Raw genomic sequence first — 15006 nt, forward strand, 5'->3', positions numbered from 1 at the left:
TAATATATGCTGCCTAAAGTATTAAAACAACACCATTGGCTGCATTGGTTTCTTTATATATTCAGGCAGCATATATTATATATAAAGAGACCAATGCAGCCAGTGGTGTTGTCTTAATACTTTATAATCACATTCCATACTTGAAGCAAATGCAAATTCTGCTGCATACTACCCTTGAAAGGCAATTTCAGTGCATATTGAATTGAAAGTAATCACTGGTACAAGCTCAAAGAAAACATCTGTCAGGTAAACACCAAAGCATTTTCCACACAGCACTATATTTTAAAATAGCTAACTTTATTGTCAGAGAAAAGATAGGCACAGCGTGGATTCAAACCTGCATAATTTTATTGGAACTAGCTCAGTTGATTACAGAATGGTGTCTTAATCATTATGGGGCCACATACATTTCAAACCAAAGGTGATTTTTTCTCTAGCCATCTGCCAACCCCAGCTATCCATTTTACAAACATATGCCATTAATCACAAAGGAGGCCAGAAGGAGGTTTGATGGCTTTATATAACCCATCGTTGCTACCAGAAAAAGAAAAAAAAATCCCGACACTGGTCCTACTGATGATGGATGGCACTTGGAAGATATATTTCAAGGATCATGCCAGGCTGAAATTAGTGGTAATTAGCCCATAGCCAATACTTTCCTTTGAAAACATGTTCAGTAAGAATGCGCACATTTTAAGTAACAAATTCCATATGTGAATGAGCAATTGAGATAACAAGACATGAGAATATAATAAAAGTTAGTGCATATGTATACACTTTAAGTTGCCATATTATTAGTGTTTAGGCTCTTCATAAAAAGTAGTTTGCACAATAAGTTTGTTCATTTTCCAATTTTTGTACACACCCAACTGTGTAACAAGAAAAAGAGAATGTGATGTGTCTCTTAGTATATTTCCTATGGTAGATGATGGCAGATATTTCAGGTTCCTGCCATCCTCTCATCCTAAAGCTCAAATGCAGCACTGAAAGCAAATCCTTCATTAAAACAATAATCAGATACATGATTTTATAAGAAAGTTCAAGCTACTTTTATTTAATAAAAATCATTAATAAGAATTTTATATCAAGTAAAGATTGTTCTAATGAGATTCTTCTGTACATGGGACATTGAAATACAAGTGACTTAGAAGGTCCCCAGAGACCACCATGCACTACAACTTAAGACAACAAGGTCACCCTCCTGTTCTGAGGTGCCAGTAAAATGCATAGATAGATGGGACTCCAGAAAGATCCCACAAGTGTTACATCGACACAATTGAGAAAAGGTGGCTACCTTGAGATTTCGCTCATAAACTTGAATTTTTTAAAATTATACCTATTAAAGATCATCTGAAAAGGCTTATCTTCGTAAACATAATACACTGACATGGACTTCTTCCATCTCTTAGATGAACAATTTATCTTAGCAAATTACCTGGGATTAAAAACTAAGCCAAAAGGGAACCCCACTGGTGTGCAGGAGGGCAGAAATGTTGTGGAAAGTTCAAAATAATACTTAGCTAAGAACTTCCTCCTTTCCCAAAAATACATGAGCCTGAAGAGATGGCTGCCACACAGTATGGAATGTATGACATGTGTCACCTTACAGAATTTAATTAAAGCCATGGCTCCCAGAGCTAGCAAAAATGCTGGCAATATGTTATAACCATGAAAGGAGTAAATAAAAGGTTTACTTTTTCTTTTTATTTATTTATATAGAAAGTAGCAGTCCTGAAGTTTGCTACTGTTGCTTTTATTATTTGAGATTTTTCCTCCTATGACTAAAGGGTAGTATGAATGACTATTAATACAACTGCACTTTAAATTTCTATTTGGGATTCACTTAATAACTGAGGACTAATGTGTAGGATAATACTTCATTATTAAAAATGTCAAGACTGGCTGAAAAATCACATTACTTTCCCTCTCATCTCATCCCCACACATAAAATAATTCCTTTAGAAGGTAATTAGGAATGACACAAGAATACTGTTAAATAGGCCATTCCTATACTTGCAGAGGAACCCTGTAAAATAACACCACAAGAAAACTGGTCTTATAGCAAGAGAAGTGAGGTTGGTATTTTAGGGTGGATGTTCCATGTGGCTCCATACTGAAATCAGAATCAGAAAGAGAAGCCCTTGCAAAAGGTACTGCAGGAGAGGCAAGACAAGAACTCAGAACCCTGGACAATCTATGCAAGCCAGGGATATTTTACAAAATACATATGCCCTGGACTATGAAGATACCTTTTCTTAAAATGGGACTTTTGTATATAAGGGTTTCCCAAATAAGCATGGTATTTGGCAGAGTGGAAAGCTCTGCTGCCTGATCTTGAAAAAGTCACTTAAACTCTCCAGGTCTCAGATTCCTCATCACTAAAATGACGGGGTAGGGCTATTGTATTGTTAAAGTTTCTTCCAGCCACTATGTCTCACAATGTAATATATCAGGTCTACTCTTCTATTAATCTGATTTCTAACTAACGTATCCCCAAACCTCTACCCCTTACCCCTTACCCTTACATAAGACCCTATTCCCCTTACCTCCCCCCAAACCCCTGAAAATTGCTATTAATGACACTGACTGTGGATTTATCATCTTAATGAAGGGTAGATAAATGACACAGAGCAGGGACCTGTGGCAATAGGCAGCCCTTCTGTGTTCCTGGAGACAGCACTTAGGCAAAGCTTAGAGCCATGGCCTCCTTGGTCCCTGCTCACATGTGCATTTCCTGCTGTTCTCCAAAAGTATTCCAAGATGAAGTCACTGGCAATGAGATGAAGTAGCTGCAGACATTGTTGCAGCCTATCTCTCCCCCAACTGCAGCATAGTACTTTTGGCTTCTGATGCTATTTCCTTGGAGGTGATAGTCAAATACATGTAAGAATTTGGGAAAACAAAGTAAGTTATTTCAAAATAGTTACCAGAAATTCAAAGCGTTCAACCTGTCACCAAAAATGTTTCCTCATTGTGCAAATGATTGGCAATTTGAAACTGGTGACACAGCCAGTGAATCTGTGCTGAAGAAGAAATAGACACTAAGCAGATTGGTCTCAGGAAAGGCAAGCGAGCTGTCATGGCTAGATAGACCACAAAGGTCTACATTCAGCAAGCACCTCACGCAACTCTCTGTCAAGCCCTCTGATGGTATAACTCTCTAAGAGGAAGTTTCAGCTAATTTACTCTCCTAGCAACTGAAAGCAATATATTAATTACCAAATGCATAAATTACTCCAGAGTATATATATGAATGTATGAACCTCCAAGAGAGAACCAAAAGAATCAACTTCCAAAGCACCACTGAAATGAAGATAAAAACAATTCCCTGGCACAGGGTAGCTGGAAAATTGGAAGGGAAAATTAGCTCCAGCACCCTTCCACACCTCAATACTCCCTACCTTTCCTCCAGTTTACATGGCTCCAAAAACTATTCTATTTCATGAGCCCAAGACAATAGCTCTCTCTGGATGCTGCCTAGTTGGTAACCCAACAAAACAGCACACATGCAAATTCTTTCTGGCTTCCCACTTCTGAACTACCTTTTACATACTATCTTCCAAACATACTGTACTCTTCAATAGAAATTATCCAAAATATGGAGATGTTAAACAAATTTAAGCACATTAAAAACATTGGTGAATATCCAGCTATTAACAGTCCCAGTATTTGTATAAATCCAAACAATAACCTTTAGGGTGCATTCTGATTAATTTGTCTTTAGAGGTACTCTAAGTGTACCAAAATAGACTGGAGTTCATATGGCATTAAGTAAGTTCTATAATGTCTCAATAAAAAGTCCCTTTAAAAAACAGTCCCCCAAACCCTTGTCCTCACCCTCAAAATAAGAACAACAAAAGGGGAAAATGATTAAAAGCATTCTTGCTGATAAATTGCAGCTCTTGATTAGGCTGTTTAGATTAGATATTCCACCATTTCTGCATCAGGCTCTTGTCCCAGGATCTGAACAGCAGCTTTTCTTTCCAGAGTATTAGAGTGGAAAACAGGACCATCTAAATAGAAATAAAGGATTAGAAAACACTTAGGGACAGTGTAAAAACGCAAATTTCTAGAAATAGACAGCTTTTAAAGTCCCTATGAAGCCAATGGTCAAGCGAGACTTGCTTGCCACGCTGCCTTGTTCACCTGAGCACTTATTTACTTCTACTGGTGGAAAGGCCTCATCTCATCCCTGTTCCCATCCAGGTGTCAGATAAATTGTTTGCAGACTCTCTGCCCTTATTTCTTATGATTAATCCTCTTTAGAATGTAAAAAACCTCTTTCCAAATGACCAGTTGTGCCCAAATGACCAGGCACCAACAAACAAATCTGTAATTAAGGGCAGAACCAAAGGCTACCTGGTAGGCACAGAAAACAGTGTGAAGAAGGCAAGAAGAGGGTGGGAGTGGGAAGGAGGGGGTCAATGGGGGAACAAAGGGGGGACATCTGTAATACTTTCAACAATAAAGATTACAAAATAAAGATTACAAAAAAAAAAAAAACCTGACAGAGCATTATTACCTGTCTTATCTGGATTACAGGTCAAATTTGGTATAGACAAACTCCGTGTTCCAGAAGTGGCAGATGGATTTGCAGGAGTCTCAGCCTGAGCCAAAGTTGGAGTTTGAGCTGGAGCGGGAGTGGCAGCTGCAGCTGGAGATAGAGTTGGTGCCTGAGTCTGAGCTAGAGCAGAAACCTGACCTGCTGCTGGAGCTGGAACCAGAGTTGGAGCTGGAGCTGGAACCGGAGCTGGAGCAGCCGGAGCAACCTGAACAGCAGCAACAGCAGCAGGAGCAACAACACTAGCAGCAACAGCAGAGGCAGCAGCTGGAATCTGAACAGCAGCAGCTGGAGAAACAGCAGCAGCAAGAGCAGCAGCAGCAGTAGCTGCTGGAGACGGGACAGCAGCAGCAGCAGCAGCAAGAGCCCCTGGAGCAGCAGCTACCATGGTGGTAGTGTTGGTAACAGCATTGGCAGCAGCAGTGGCAGGAGCAACTGTAGCAGGAATAGAGATTGGAGTGACAGCTGCAGTTTTGTTTGGTTCAGTTCCCCGTTCTGTTTGAGTGCTGCAGTCTCGGCTGCCTGTCTTAGAGTGAGCTGAGAGCAGGGGAGTCGAGGGCGGCACTGGTGAGGGTGTAGAAGGGACAGACTCTGCACGGTAGTCTCCACCCAGGAGAATACCTACAAAGAAATGAGGGAAAGAGGTTAGAAAACTATACTTTATTCAAATACAGACATCTCATTATCTCTTCTTCTTTGGAGGAAGATCAGGAAAATATGAATGGATCTAAATTCTTTACTTTGTCCTCATGAGAATCCAGAAATCAGTTTGTCAGGTACCTCCCATCAAGGCTAAAAGTTTCTTTCAGACTTGGTAGATCCTTTCTGGTTCTCATTGTCCAAGCCCCAGCACATCGTATTAAACCTTTAAGTGTCCTGGATGTGTGTTTTTATTTATTTTTCCAATGGTCATTGATTTCTGCCAAGTTATCAGAATGTTTCTACTTGGTTCCAACACCATCCATTACTAGATAGCTGGAAAGGATCAGTGGAAGAAGTTTGTGCTCACAGATGAGTGTGATAATAATTGTGTGATCTAAGGTTCTAATCATGACCGTGGTCCCCAAAGTGCCTACTCTACCTGACGGACACTGCAAGCATCAGAGAACCAAGAAAGGTATCAGAAGCAACAAAAAGAGCTAAAATTAAAATATCACAGCTTGCTTCCTCAGGCTCTAACAATGTGCCTCATGATATTCCAAATACTTCTGGGGTTTTGATTAGAAGGGAAGGATTGGACAGGGAAGAAATGAAAAAGTACATTCTATTCTCATTCTGGTCACAAAAGCCTGCCACCCAGCTTCATTTAACTTAACTGGAACTCTGAGTCCTCGAATTTTATGAGAAAAAAAGAAAACAGAAAAAGCTGGAATGTTGAAATTTTTAATGGCATGAAGGCTACATCGGTTTTGAACACAGACAAAAGGTCCCACATGGCAAAGGCCAAATCTGAGAATTTTTAGAGGAAACAAGTTACTTCCCTTTCCACCCAAACAGAACTCAGGGTTCTTATATTCTAAAGCCATGGCTTCAATCAATGTCCTCTTGGTGAGACCTCACAGTGCGGAGGAACTCCTGATATGCAGCTAGCCTCTCAGGAGGACCCAACCTGCTATGTCTTCCTCTCTAGAATCTGGATCATCACTCATTTTCCTTGCTCTGTGGGCACATATCTAAGACAAGCCTCTCTTTAAACATGGCATTTTAATCTTCCTTATTTATTGTCATTACCTAAGCTCCCCTTCCAGCTCTTGTCATCCCGCTTCTCTTCCATAATGGGGGTGCCAGTCAGGGTGGAAGAGTGAGAGAGCAAGCCTGATCCAGCATTGGAAATGGACATCAGAGACTTTGCTGGCCGCATGGATGACAGCTGCTCTGTCTTACTAGGCTCCTTCCGGGAACGCTGTTGGAGTACTTTGATCATGGCATCCTTCTCAATAATCTGGGCATGGAGGGTCTTGATCCTAGGAGCCAAAGACAAAGAACATATAAAGACCTTGTTGTCATCTCCAGGTTCTGATCTTATTGCCTACATGGACTTGAACTCCCATTATCTTTTTGACTAAGGGGTGGTCTAGTTATTTCTGAGTTATAAAACAGGAACAGTGTTCTACTTTTTTAAATGACTTTTTGTATACCCAACCAAATAGATGGAGTTGCTGCTTAAATTTTAGGAAGCCAAAGTAAAATATTGGTGAAAAGAATCTGAGTCAACATAAATGAAACCAGTAAGAAGATGAGAACTTCTATAAATGGGTCAAAACTTTCAGGTAATAAGTAAATGATTATGAGTTTATAAGAGACATCAGGTACAGCATGAGTGGATGTTCTTTTACTGAGCACTCTTCAGTATAACAAGGTTGAGGGGCAGTACTAGAAAGAATACCCCAGAGTACAAATACCAACAGGTTAGTTCTGGCAGAAGTCAGATGGAAAGCAAATACCAAGGCCAATGGGGAAAGCATCTCAAATGTTAAGTAACAAGCTGGCAAGAATGTAGGGGTGGGGGAGGCTACATTATCAGGTTTCCCAGTTGTGAATGAAGATGCTTGCCCTTCCCTACTGATCTATCTGCTCTCTATACCAATTTCTCAGATCCACCAGGGTCCAGATAAACATTTTACCTCCCCTCCATATCAAGGCAACGCTTGTTGGCCATCAAGATTTCTTCCTCCTCCTTCTGGATTCGAGCTTCTAGAGCTGTATCATAGCTGGTGTTAGGAGAGTGGCTGATGACTGTTGTGTCCCTGGGAAGAAAATGGCAGTAGTGATAATGAGAGGGCAGCAAAATAAAAAATCCTACCTCCTTCCTAAGTCAAAGATATTGCTAGGAAAGAGACATTTCTGGGAAAGACCTAAACTGAAACAAACTTATTAGGAATGATTAGCTTCTGAGTGACTTAACTGATAAGAGCTTCAAAGATAAGAAACTCTAGCTTTCAGAGCTAGAAGAGGCCTGGAAGTAGCTGCAAAAGTCAGTGAGAGATTCTGTGAGAAGTGTGCACAGGTTTTGCCTTCAAAACTAAGCTGACATCTTTCCAAAACCTTCTGGTTTTTAGATTATGGCCAACACTAGGAGGATATCTATATTTCCGTTTTATATTATTTATATTACATGTAAGATATTATGCATTTCCATTTTATTTTCATGACAGTCATAAAATGAATAAAGCTATATTTTGAATGAAGTCAGAAAATGTACTAAACGACTATTGCTACGGATTAATAGCATTAACTGCTCTGAAGTGCTAGAAACAAACTGTAGACATGTCAATAGGTTGGGCATGTGAGCTGAGTGAGAAACAGGGCCTTTGAGTTAGTGCCACATGATTCCTATCTAACGTGCATCTGAAACATTCTGGTTCCAAACCATTGAGTCTCCCCCAACTAAGTGACTGTTCTCTTGCCAGAGCCTCAACTGCATGAGGGACCATCATGTTCCATCTGAAAGTTTCTCAGGTCATTAACTCAAAGACTAATTGATAAGAGTGAGTGTGTGTGTGTGTGTGTGTGTGTGTGTGTGAGAGAGAGAGAGAGAGAGAGAGAGAGAGAGAGAAGGAGAAAAAGAAGACAGTCTAGCCCATAGGCAAGGCTTATGTCTAATTAGCACAAGTCAAAAACAAGAGAATCCTGTATTCTGTTAATAAGTGAGGTCATTGCATCTTTAGTTCATTTACAACTATTGGTAGAAAAAATAGGAAAGGGAATGAAGAAAACAGATCTTGAATAACTTATTTGAATAACTTGGAGGGAAAGAAAAGAGATTAGGAAGAATATTGATGTAAGTATATTGCTCTTAAAGGAAATCAGACAATAGGCTGGGAAAACAATGAACTGGCACTGCTTCATTATATTTCCTATGAGAACACAGACCTGTAGGAGAACTCCAGGCATATTTTCTGCTGGCAGTTAGCTATGTTCTCTTAGTTTAGAGATTGTGACCAGGGCAAATGGGAGTAAGGGACAGTGGAATGAAAAGGCAGGAAGTTCGTATTAAAGTTGGAAAATTTTGGTGTGCTTCTGCAAAAATACTGTTTCCCAAATCACTTGTGACTTATATGTAAGGCTAAAACAATTTCTTTGAATAGGAAAATGACTGGAGAGCAATAAGAGGAAAGACTACAATGGCTCTCATCATTTCCTAAATTCAAAATATTTTAGCATCTCAGACATCTACACTTATTCTAGTGCAGTTAACTTGCTTGAAGTCCTACTTGGAATGGTCCCTGTGTTCCAAAGTACCCAAGAAGAAATGGCATTATATAGTGTTGAGAGATATGGGCTCTGACTATAGATCACACCAGAGTTAAGTCTCAGCCTTCCCAAGTACACTGTTACTAACAAACTCTATGAGCTCAGGAAGTCAGTTAACTGCTCTAAGTCTCAGTCTCCTTGTATGCAAAATGCAAATAATAATTGTACCTATATTTCATGGGATCTTTAGGGGATAATATTGAAGTATGTGTGTAAAATATATAGTGCCAGACACAGTAAAAATACTCAACAGGGTCATCTATTATTAAGAGAGAAAAGTATAGGTAGAAGGAGTATAACATTCAAGAGTATGACTTGAAGAAATTCCAACTCTTGGTATAATCCTGGAAGCATTTCCTGCAGTACAGAGTTCCAATGTAATGGCTGAGGCTTCAGAGCCAGACCTTTCTAAAAAGTGCATGGTATCTATGGACACTGGGAACTTTAGCATATGGTTTGTCACTGGGGGAGCCAGTGCTGGCTTACAGCTACATTCATTGCATAAAAGACCATTTGGGAGATGCAGAGCCCTGCCAGCTAATTAATATGGACACTGTGAGCTCCTCAGGAATGGAGCCTGAAAATGTGGGGCACTTAGTGAATTCCTACAGAGTTGCCAGGATGGCCTTCAAAATCAATCTTCTTTCTGGAAGATGGGCTACTAAGCCAATGGTTTAGGCAAAAGCAAGCAAGCACAGTGTTTGAAGGAGCAACATGACCTCTTAACTTCCAATGTGAGATGATTCTTAAGCATATCGGTAGAGAGATGCTGAGTTTGAAACACAACTTACAAATCCCAAACTATATATCCCTGAATTTGCCATTCCCCATCTCCAATTCTTATGTAAACAGTTTCTGGCAGCTATCCCTCCATTCATCTTCCCTCTTCTTTCTTTCTCCAACAAAATTATCCCCATCACATTACTTACATTGCTTTCTAGAATGTCACCCATGACCACCTAATTAAAACATCAAATGGTCTTTTAAACTTCAAGTCTATCTTTTTGTATAGGTAACATCCTTTTGGTTATTTACTATGTAAACTCAACCATGAGTACAGTGATGCATTTGAAGTTACTAGGAGGCTTGAGAGTGGCTAGACATGGATAAGACTAGTTCCTGACTGCAGGAAACTTGTAAGGAGAAATAAAAAGAGTTAATAATTAACAATTACAGAAATAAGTTTGGACTTTACTCCAGTAGGCACTAAAAATAATTAGCGTTTTCAGAGGGGAATGCAATGATCCCAGCTGTGTGTTAGGATGACAGCATTATTTCTTGCAGAAAGGTGATGGAGTCATTAGAAAAGCAACAATACTAGAAACAAGTAGACCAGTCAGAAAGATTATATAGTAGTAATTCCAGCAATAGATAATAAAAACAGGAACTAGTGAAGTGACAAGGGAAATAGAAACAGACTATAGAAGACAGAATTGCTAGAACTTGGAGACTGCTGAAATTTGTGTGTTTGAGTGAGGGAAGAATGAATGAAAACTTTGTTGTTTCTAATTCAAATGACTAGAAGAGATGGCATACCCCTAATCTTCTGAGGTAGGAAACCAAGGAGAGATTTTTTTTCAAAAAAAAAAATATATAATGGGTCTTGATTTTAGGTACATTGGAGTTCAAGTATCTTAGAAATAGCCATATAATACTATCCAACAAGTTGTTGAAATTTCTAACTTTAGTTTCAGAGATGTCAGAGTTACTACTTAAAGCTATAGTACAGAACAAGACAACTAAGACAATGTAGAATGAAAAGAAAGCTAAGGATGGAAACTGAGAAAGGCCTACAATGAAGAAAAGGTAGATATACAATTACATGTGTAAGACCAGCTTCTATCTCCTGCTTTCCCTTTCTTTCTTCGTTCCCAGATTTACTTTGCCCAAAATAAAAATGAAACTTGCACATTCTGAGAAAGGTAACAACCTGATTTAATAAATGTAAACTTATAAATTACATGGTTGATACTGTTTTATCTTTGTATCCTTTTTGCTGCTCTTCAGAAATAAATTCACTGTTTGTGAGCTGCAGCTAAAAATCTGCACTGACAACTTGATTCTTCTAGAATTGAACACCTACTTGGTAATAATTTTCCTCATCTATATTAAGCATCTAGAAAGGAATCTCTTGGGACACAATAATATGGAGTTGTAATATAGGCCCTATTATTGTGATTATTTATAATATTTTGAATCCTTACCCAATAATATGTTTTTATTGATTTTAGAGAGAAAGGGAGAAGGAGATAGAAACAAACATCAATATTAGAAAGAAACATCAATCAGTTGTCCATTATACATCCCAGCTGGGGATCAAACCCACAACCTGGGTGTGTACCCTGACCAGGAATCGAACCTGAGACCCTTTAGTGCATGGGATGATGCTCCAATCAACTGAGCCACACAAGACAGGGTTATTTACAGTATTTTTAAGTGAGTACATAATGAGCCTCAAATAGTAACCCTTGAACAGGTAATGATCTCTATTTCATCATCTTTTAAATCATGATATTTGGGAGTATAGTGGTTAATGGGTCAAAAATGTAGATTTAGCCTTTGCCAGTGTGCTCAGTGGTTAGAGCATTGACCCTCAAACTAAAGGGTCTTAGATCCGATTCCCAGTCAATGGCACGCACCTAGGTTGCAGGCTTGATCCCCGGCCCCAATCAGGGTGTGTGTGGGAGGCAACTGATAGATGTGTCTCTCTCACATAGATGTTTCTCTCTCTCTCTCTCCCTTTCCCTCTCTCCCTTCCAAGCTCTCTAAAAATCAAAGGAAAATATCCTCAGTTTAGGATTAACAAACAAAAAAATGTAGATTTAAATTCTGGTTCTTCTGCCTCTTAATAGCTGTGTGTGACCTTGGGCACACTAAACTAAACTGTGCCTCAGATTCTATATCCGTAGACTGGATAATAGTACTTACCTGAAAGAATTATTGTTCGGATGAGAAATAATTTTACGGTGCTTTGAAGAGTACTTTATACAGTAAATACTCAATGTGACTCCTTGCATTGATATCTTTCCCTTTGACAAGAGGTGCTTCATAGAAGCAAAGTGCTGGAAGTTGTATAAAAGATCACCTAATATGTCGTATGACCTGAAAAAAGATAATTGTCTTTTCTTTTGTTAAAAATATGTATTTTTCCCAGCTGGTGTGGCTCAGTGGATTGAGTGTCATCCCACAGACTGAGAGGTCCCAGTTTGATTCCCGGTTAGGGCACGTGCCCGGGTTGCAGGCTGTCTCCAGTAGGGGGTGTGCAGGAGGCAGCCGATCAATGTTCCTCTCTCACATCGATGTTTCTTTCTCTTGTTCTCTCTAAAATTTCAATAAAACTATTACAAAATATATATAAATATATATTTTATTATTCACAAAGGTCAAATACTGGAAACAATCCAAATATCCATTATCAAATGAATGGATAAACAACTGTGGTAAATCCATACCATGGAACACTACTCAGCAATAAAAAGGGATAAACCATTGATACATGTATCAACTTGGTTGAATCTTAAAATAATTATACTGAGTGAAAGAAGTCACGCAAAGAGTACATACTATATGGCTCCTTTTATGTAACATTCCAGAAAAAGCAAAATTATAATGACAAAATGCAGATTAGTTCTCTGGGGGGTAGGCATGGGAGGAAGGGATCAAGTTAAAGGGGAACAAAGACACTTTAGAATGTGCCCACTATCATGATTGTGGTGGTGGCCACAAAAGTGTATACAATTACTAACATTCATCAAACCAAAAACTTAAAAAGGTGATCTTTAATATGTAAGTTATACATTAATTGAAAACAATTCTACAACCACCATTAATACCATCCAAAAACATGCCTTAATTGTGCAACCTGTTATTTGCCTAGGGACTATTATGATGAGAATATATTAAGTTTGCAGTACTAGCAGAATATGTAAAAAACAAACAGGCCATTAAAATGGGGCACTAGATTTCAGAATTTCAATTGTAGAGTTAGAATCACCTCATTATTTCTTTCATTCTTCCTTTCTCCTGCCTTCCTTTTTTTCTTTCCTTCCTGAAATATATTTTTGACACTTTCCATCTGCAGCCAATATCCAGGGCACTTATATTTATTTATTTATTTTTATTTTTATTTTTTTTTATCCTCACCCGAGGACACTTTTTGTTCAGATAGAGTAGGAGGGAGGGAGAGAGAGAGAAACAATGATGTGAAAGGGACACATCGAGTGGCTGCCACCCGCACGACCAACCAGGGCCGGGGACAAACTGCAACCAAGGTACATGCCCTTAGCGGGAACCGAACCCGGGTCTCTCGGGACCGCAGGCTGCTGCTTTAACCGCTGAGCCAAACCGGCCAGGGCCAGGGCACTTATATTTATTTGGAAGAAAATAGACTACTGTATAAAACTTTTAAGACAAAAAAGAGACAGAGAGAAGACCTTGGACAATATCTATATTTAGATCGTGGAGGGGGGACAGTGAAACCATTGGGCAGAAAAGAGTAGTAGATGTTAGAAGGGAAGGCAGAAGAGCCCACAGGTTATGAAATCAAGTTTTTTTAAATGTTACCTTCCAAATTTGAAGTCTTCTAAAGAAATAAAGGAAGAGAAGGAAAACACTTTCTGTGGCACAGCATTAAGGGGCACTATCTTTGTAAACATAGTATAATGCTAGAAACTGAACGGTCTGAAGGAATCACTTAGCCCAATTTTCTCTTTTAACAGCAATTTGAATTCAATCTCCCAATCTCTCCCGTGGGTTGGATTAATAGCCATGCAAAAGGCACACAGTCCAGATATGGAACATTTGCCTGAGGAACTATCATAAGGTGTTCCTACTAGGAGGGAACTGGCTGCTTTTTATCATATTAAATAATAAGCATACACATTTTACTGAAAACAGTGACAACTTTCTACCTGGTGATTTAAAGTAATTTGATTTAAATTAAATCTACATTGTAGGAGCCAACAGATTCTGGAAAGAAATCCATTTGAAAGGAGTTTCCCCTAATACTCAAAATTTTCCAGGAAGGTAGAAAGGTCGTTTCTTCATACCAGATCCCAGTGACAACTTCCTCACTTTCCTGGAGTCTTATTCTGAAGTCAGTTTCAGCAGTGCCATTCCCAGTACCAAGAACCCTGACTTTCCAACATTTTGTCACACTGCATATCTTCATGAGCCATATCTTTCTAAGTTTCTGCCCCAAAAGACAACAAAGTTACCTTGCATCTCTTTTTCAGTGTTAAAGTTTCCTGAATAAATTCTGAACAAATGTTGGGCACAGGTGTTTTCTTAGGAGCAAGGAGCTAAAACTAGAATTAATTCTGCTTCTAATCTACCTACAAACCTCTTGACCATCTTGTAGCACAGCTGGAGTTTCTGTACACCCATCACCACACTTACATGTACTAAGCACCCTGTTCTCGGAAAAATAATAACAGTTAAACTTAAGCCCATGAGAAACTCCAAATCAAGACATAGGCGATTTTAATCTATTTAAGGTTTATAGGGGACATCTGGAGGCAGGCAGAGAAATGCAGGATATCTTCCTGGAGAATTGGAAATAGGCTTACAAACCACAAGTCCAACTCTTAAGCACTGACCTCCCTCTAATTTGGCAGAAGAAAGACTCAAAACTAAATGTATCAACTACCCCCTCCACGCACACATTCCAGCTCAAAGTCCGGCAAGTCACTTCCAGACTCTTCCAGCTCACTATGTTTATGAGAATGTTGAAAACAACACTGTGGTTCTTAATAACTTTCTGGACAGAGTCCGAGCTGGGTGCAATATCCTATAGCCCACCTCGAATACCCAACTCTAGACCAAGGCTCTGTCTCTATCTCTACAACAAATGTCATCTCAGGATTTGAATTTAGTTTTTGTCACTGTTTCATTCTTTTCCAAATGATGATTATGAATAGCAGAGAGCCAAACTGGATAAGAACAATGTTTCCTCCAAAGATCAATAATTAATGTTCATAATGTGAAAAGGGGAACAAATAAGCAAAAATATTTTTTAAAATCCTCCTGCTACTTTCTTTTCATTATCAAATAGAATGTGACTACTTACATGTGATGGACTCATGTAAACACAGAATGTAGCCTTCAAATATAGACCTTCTTAAAGGGCAAGGATGGATTCATGTCATAGCCTTTGGCATACCTTGGACGAGCCAGAACTATCAAATGGCAGC

At 39.1% G+C, this 15006-nt stretch overlaps 1 protein-coding gene across 1 annotated transcript in view; it reads right to left on the reverse strand.

Moving 5' to 3' along the window:
• Nucleotides 1-279: 279 nt before the first annotated feature.
• AMOT (angiomotin) overlaps nucleotides 280-15006 on the reverse strand; it is a 73234-nt gene continuing 58507 nt past the window's right edge. Inside the window, exons 11-14 of the mRNA XM_036270807.1 lie at nucleotides 7186-7308; nucleotides 6293-6525; nucleotides 4523-5182; nucleotides 280-4013 (exon numbers count right to left, since the gene is read on the reverse strand). Of these exons, the coding sequence (XP_036126700.1) occupies nucleotides 3916-4013; nucleotides 4523-5182; nucleotides 6293-6525; nucleotides 7186-7308 (1114 nt within the window). The 3' untranslated portion in view covers nucleotides 280-3915. The remainder of the gene's footprint in view (nucleotides 4014-4522; nucleotides 5183-6292; nucleotides 6526-7185; nucleotides 7309-15006) is intronic.

The sequence above is a fragment of the Molossus molossus genome, unplaced genomic scaffold (assembly GCF_014108415.1).
Source record: "Molossus molossus isolate mMolMol1 unplaced genomic scaffold, mMolMol1.p scaffold_m16_p_2, whole genome shotgun sequence".
In the NCBI taxonomy this organism is placed as follows: Eukaryota; Metazoa; Chordata; class Mammalia; order Chiroptera; family Molossidae; genus Molossus; species Molossus molossus.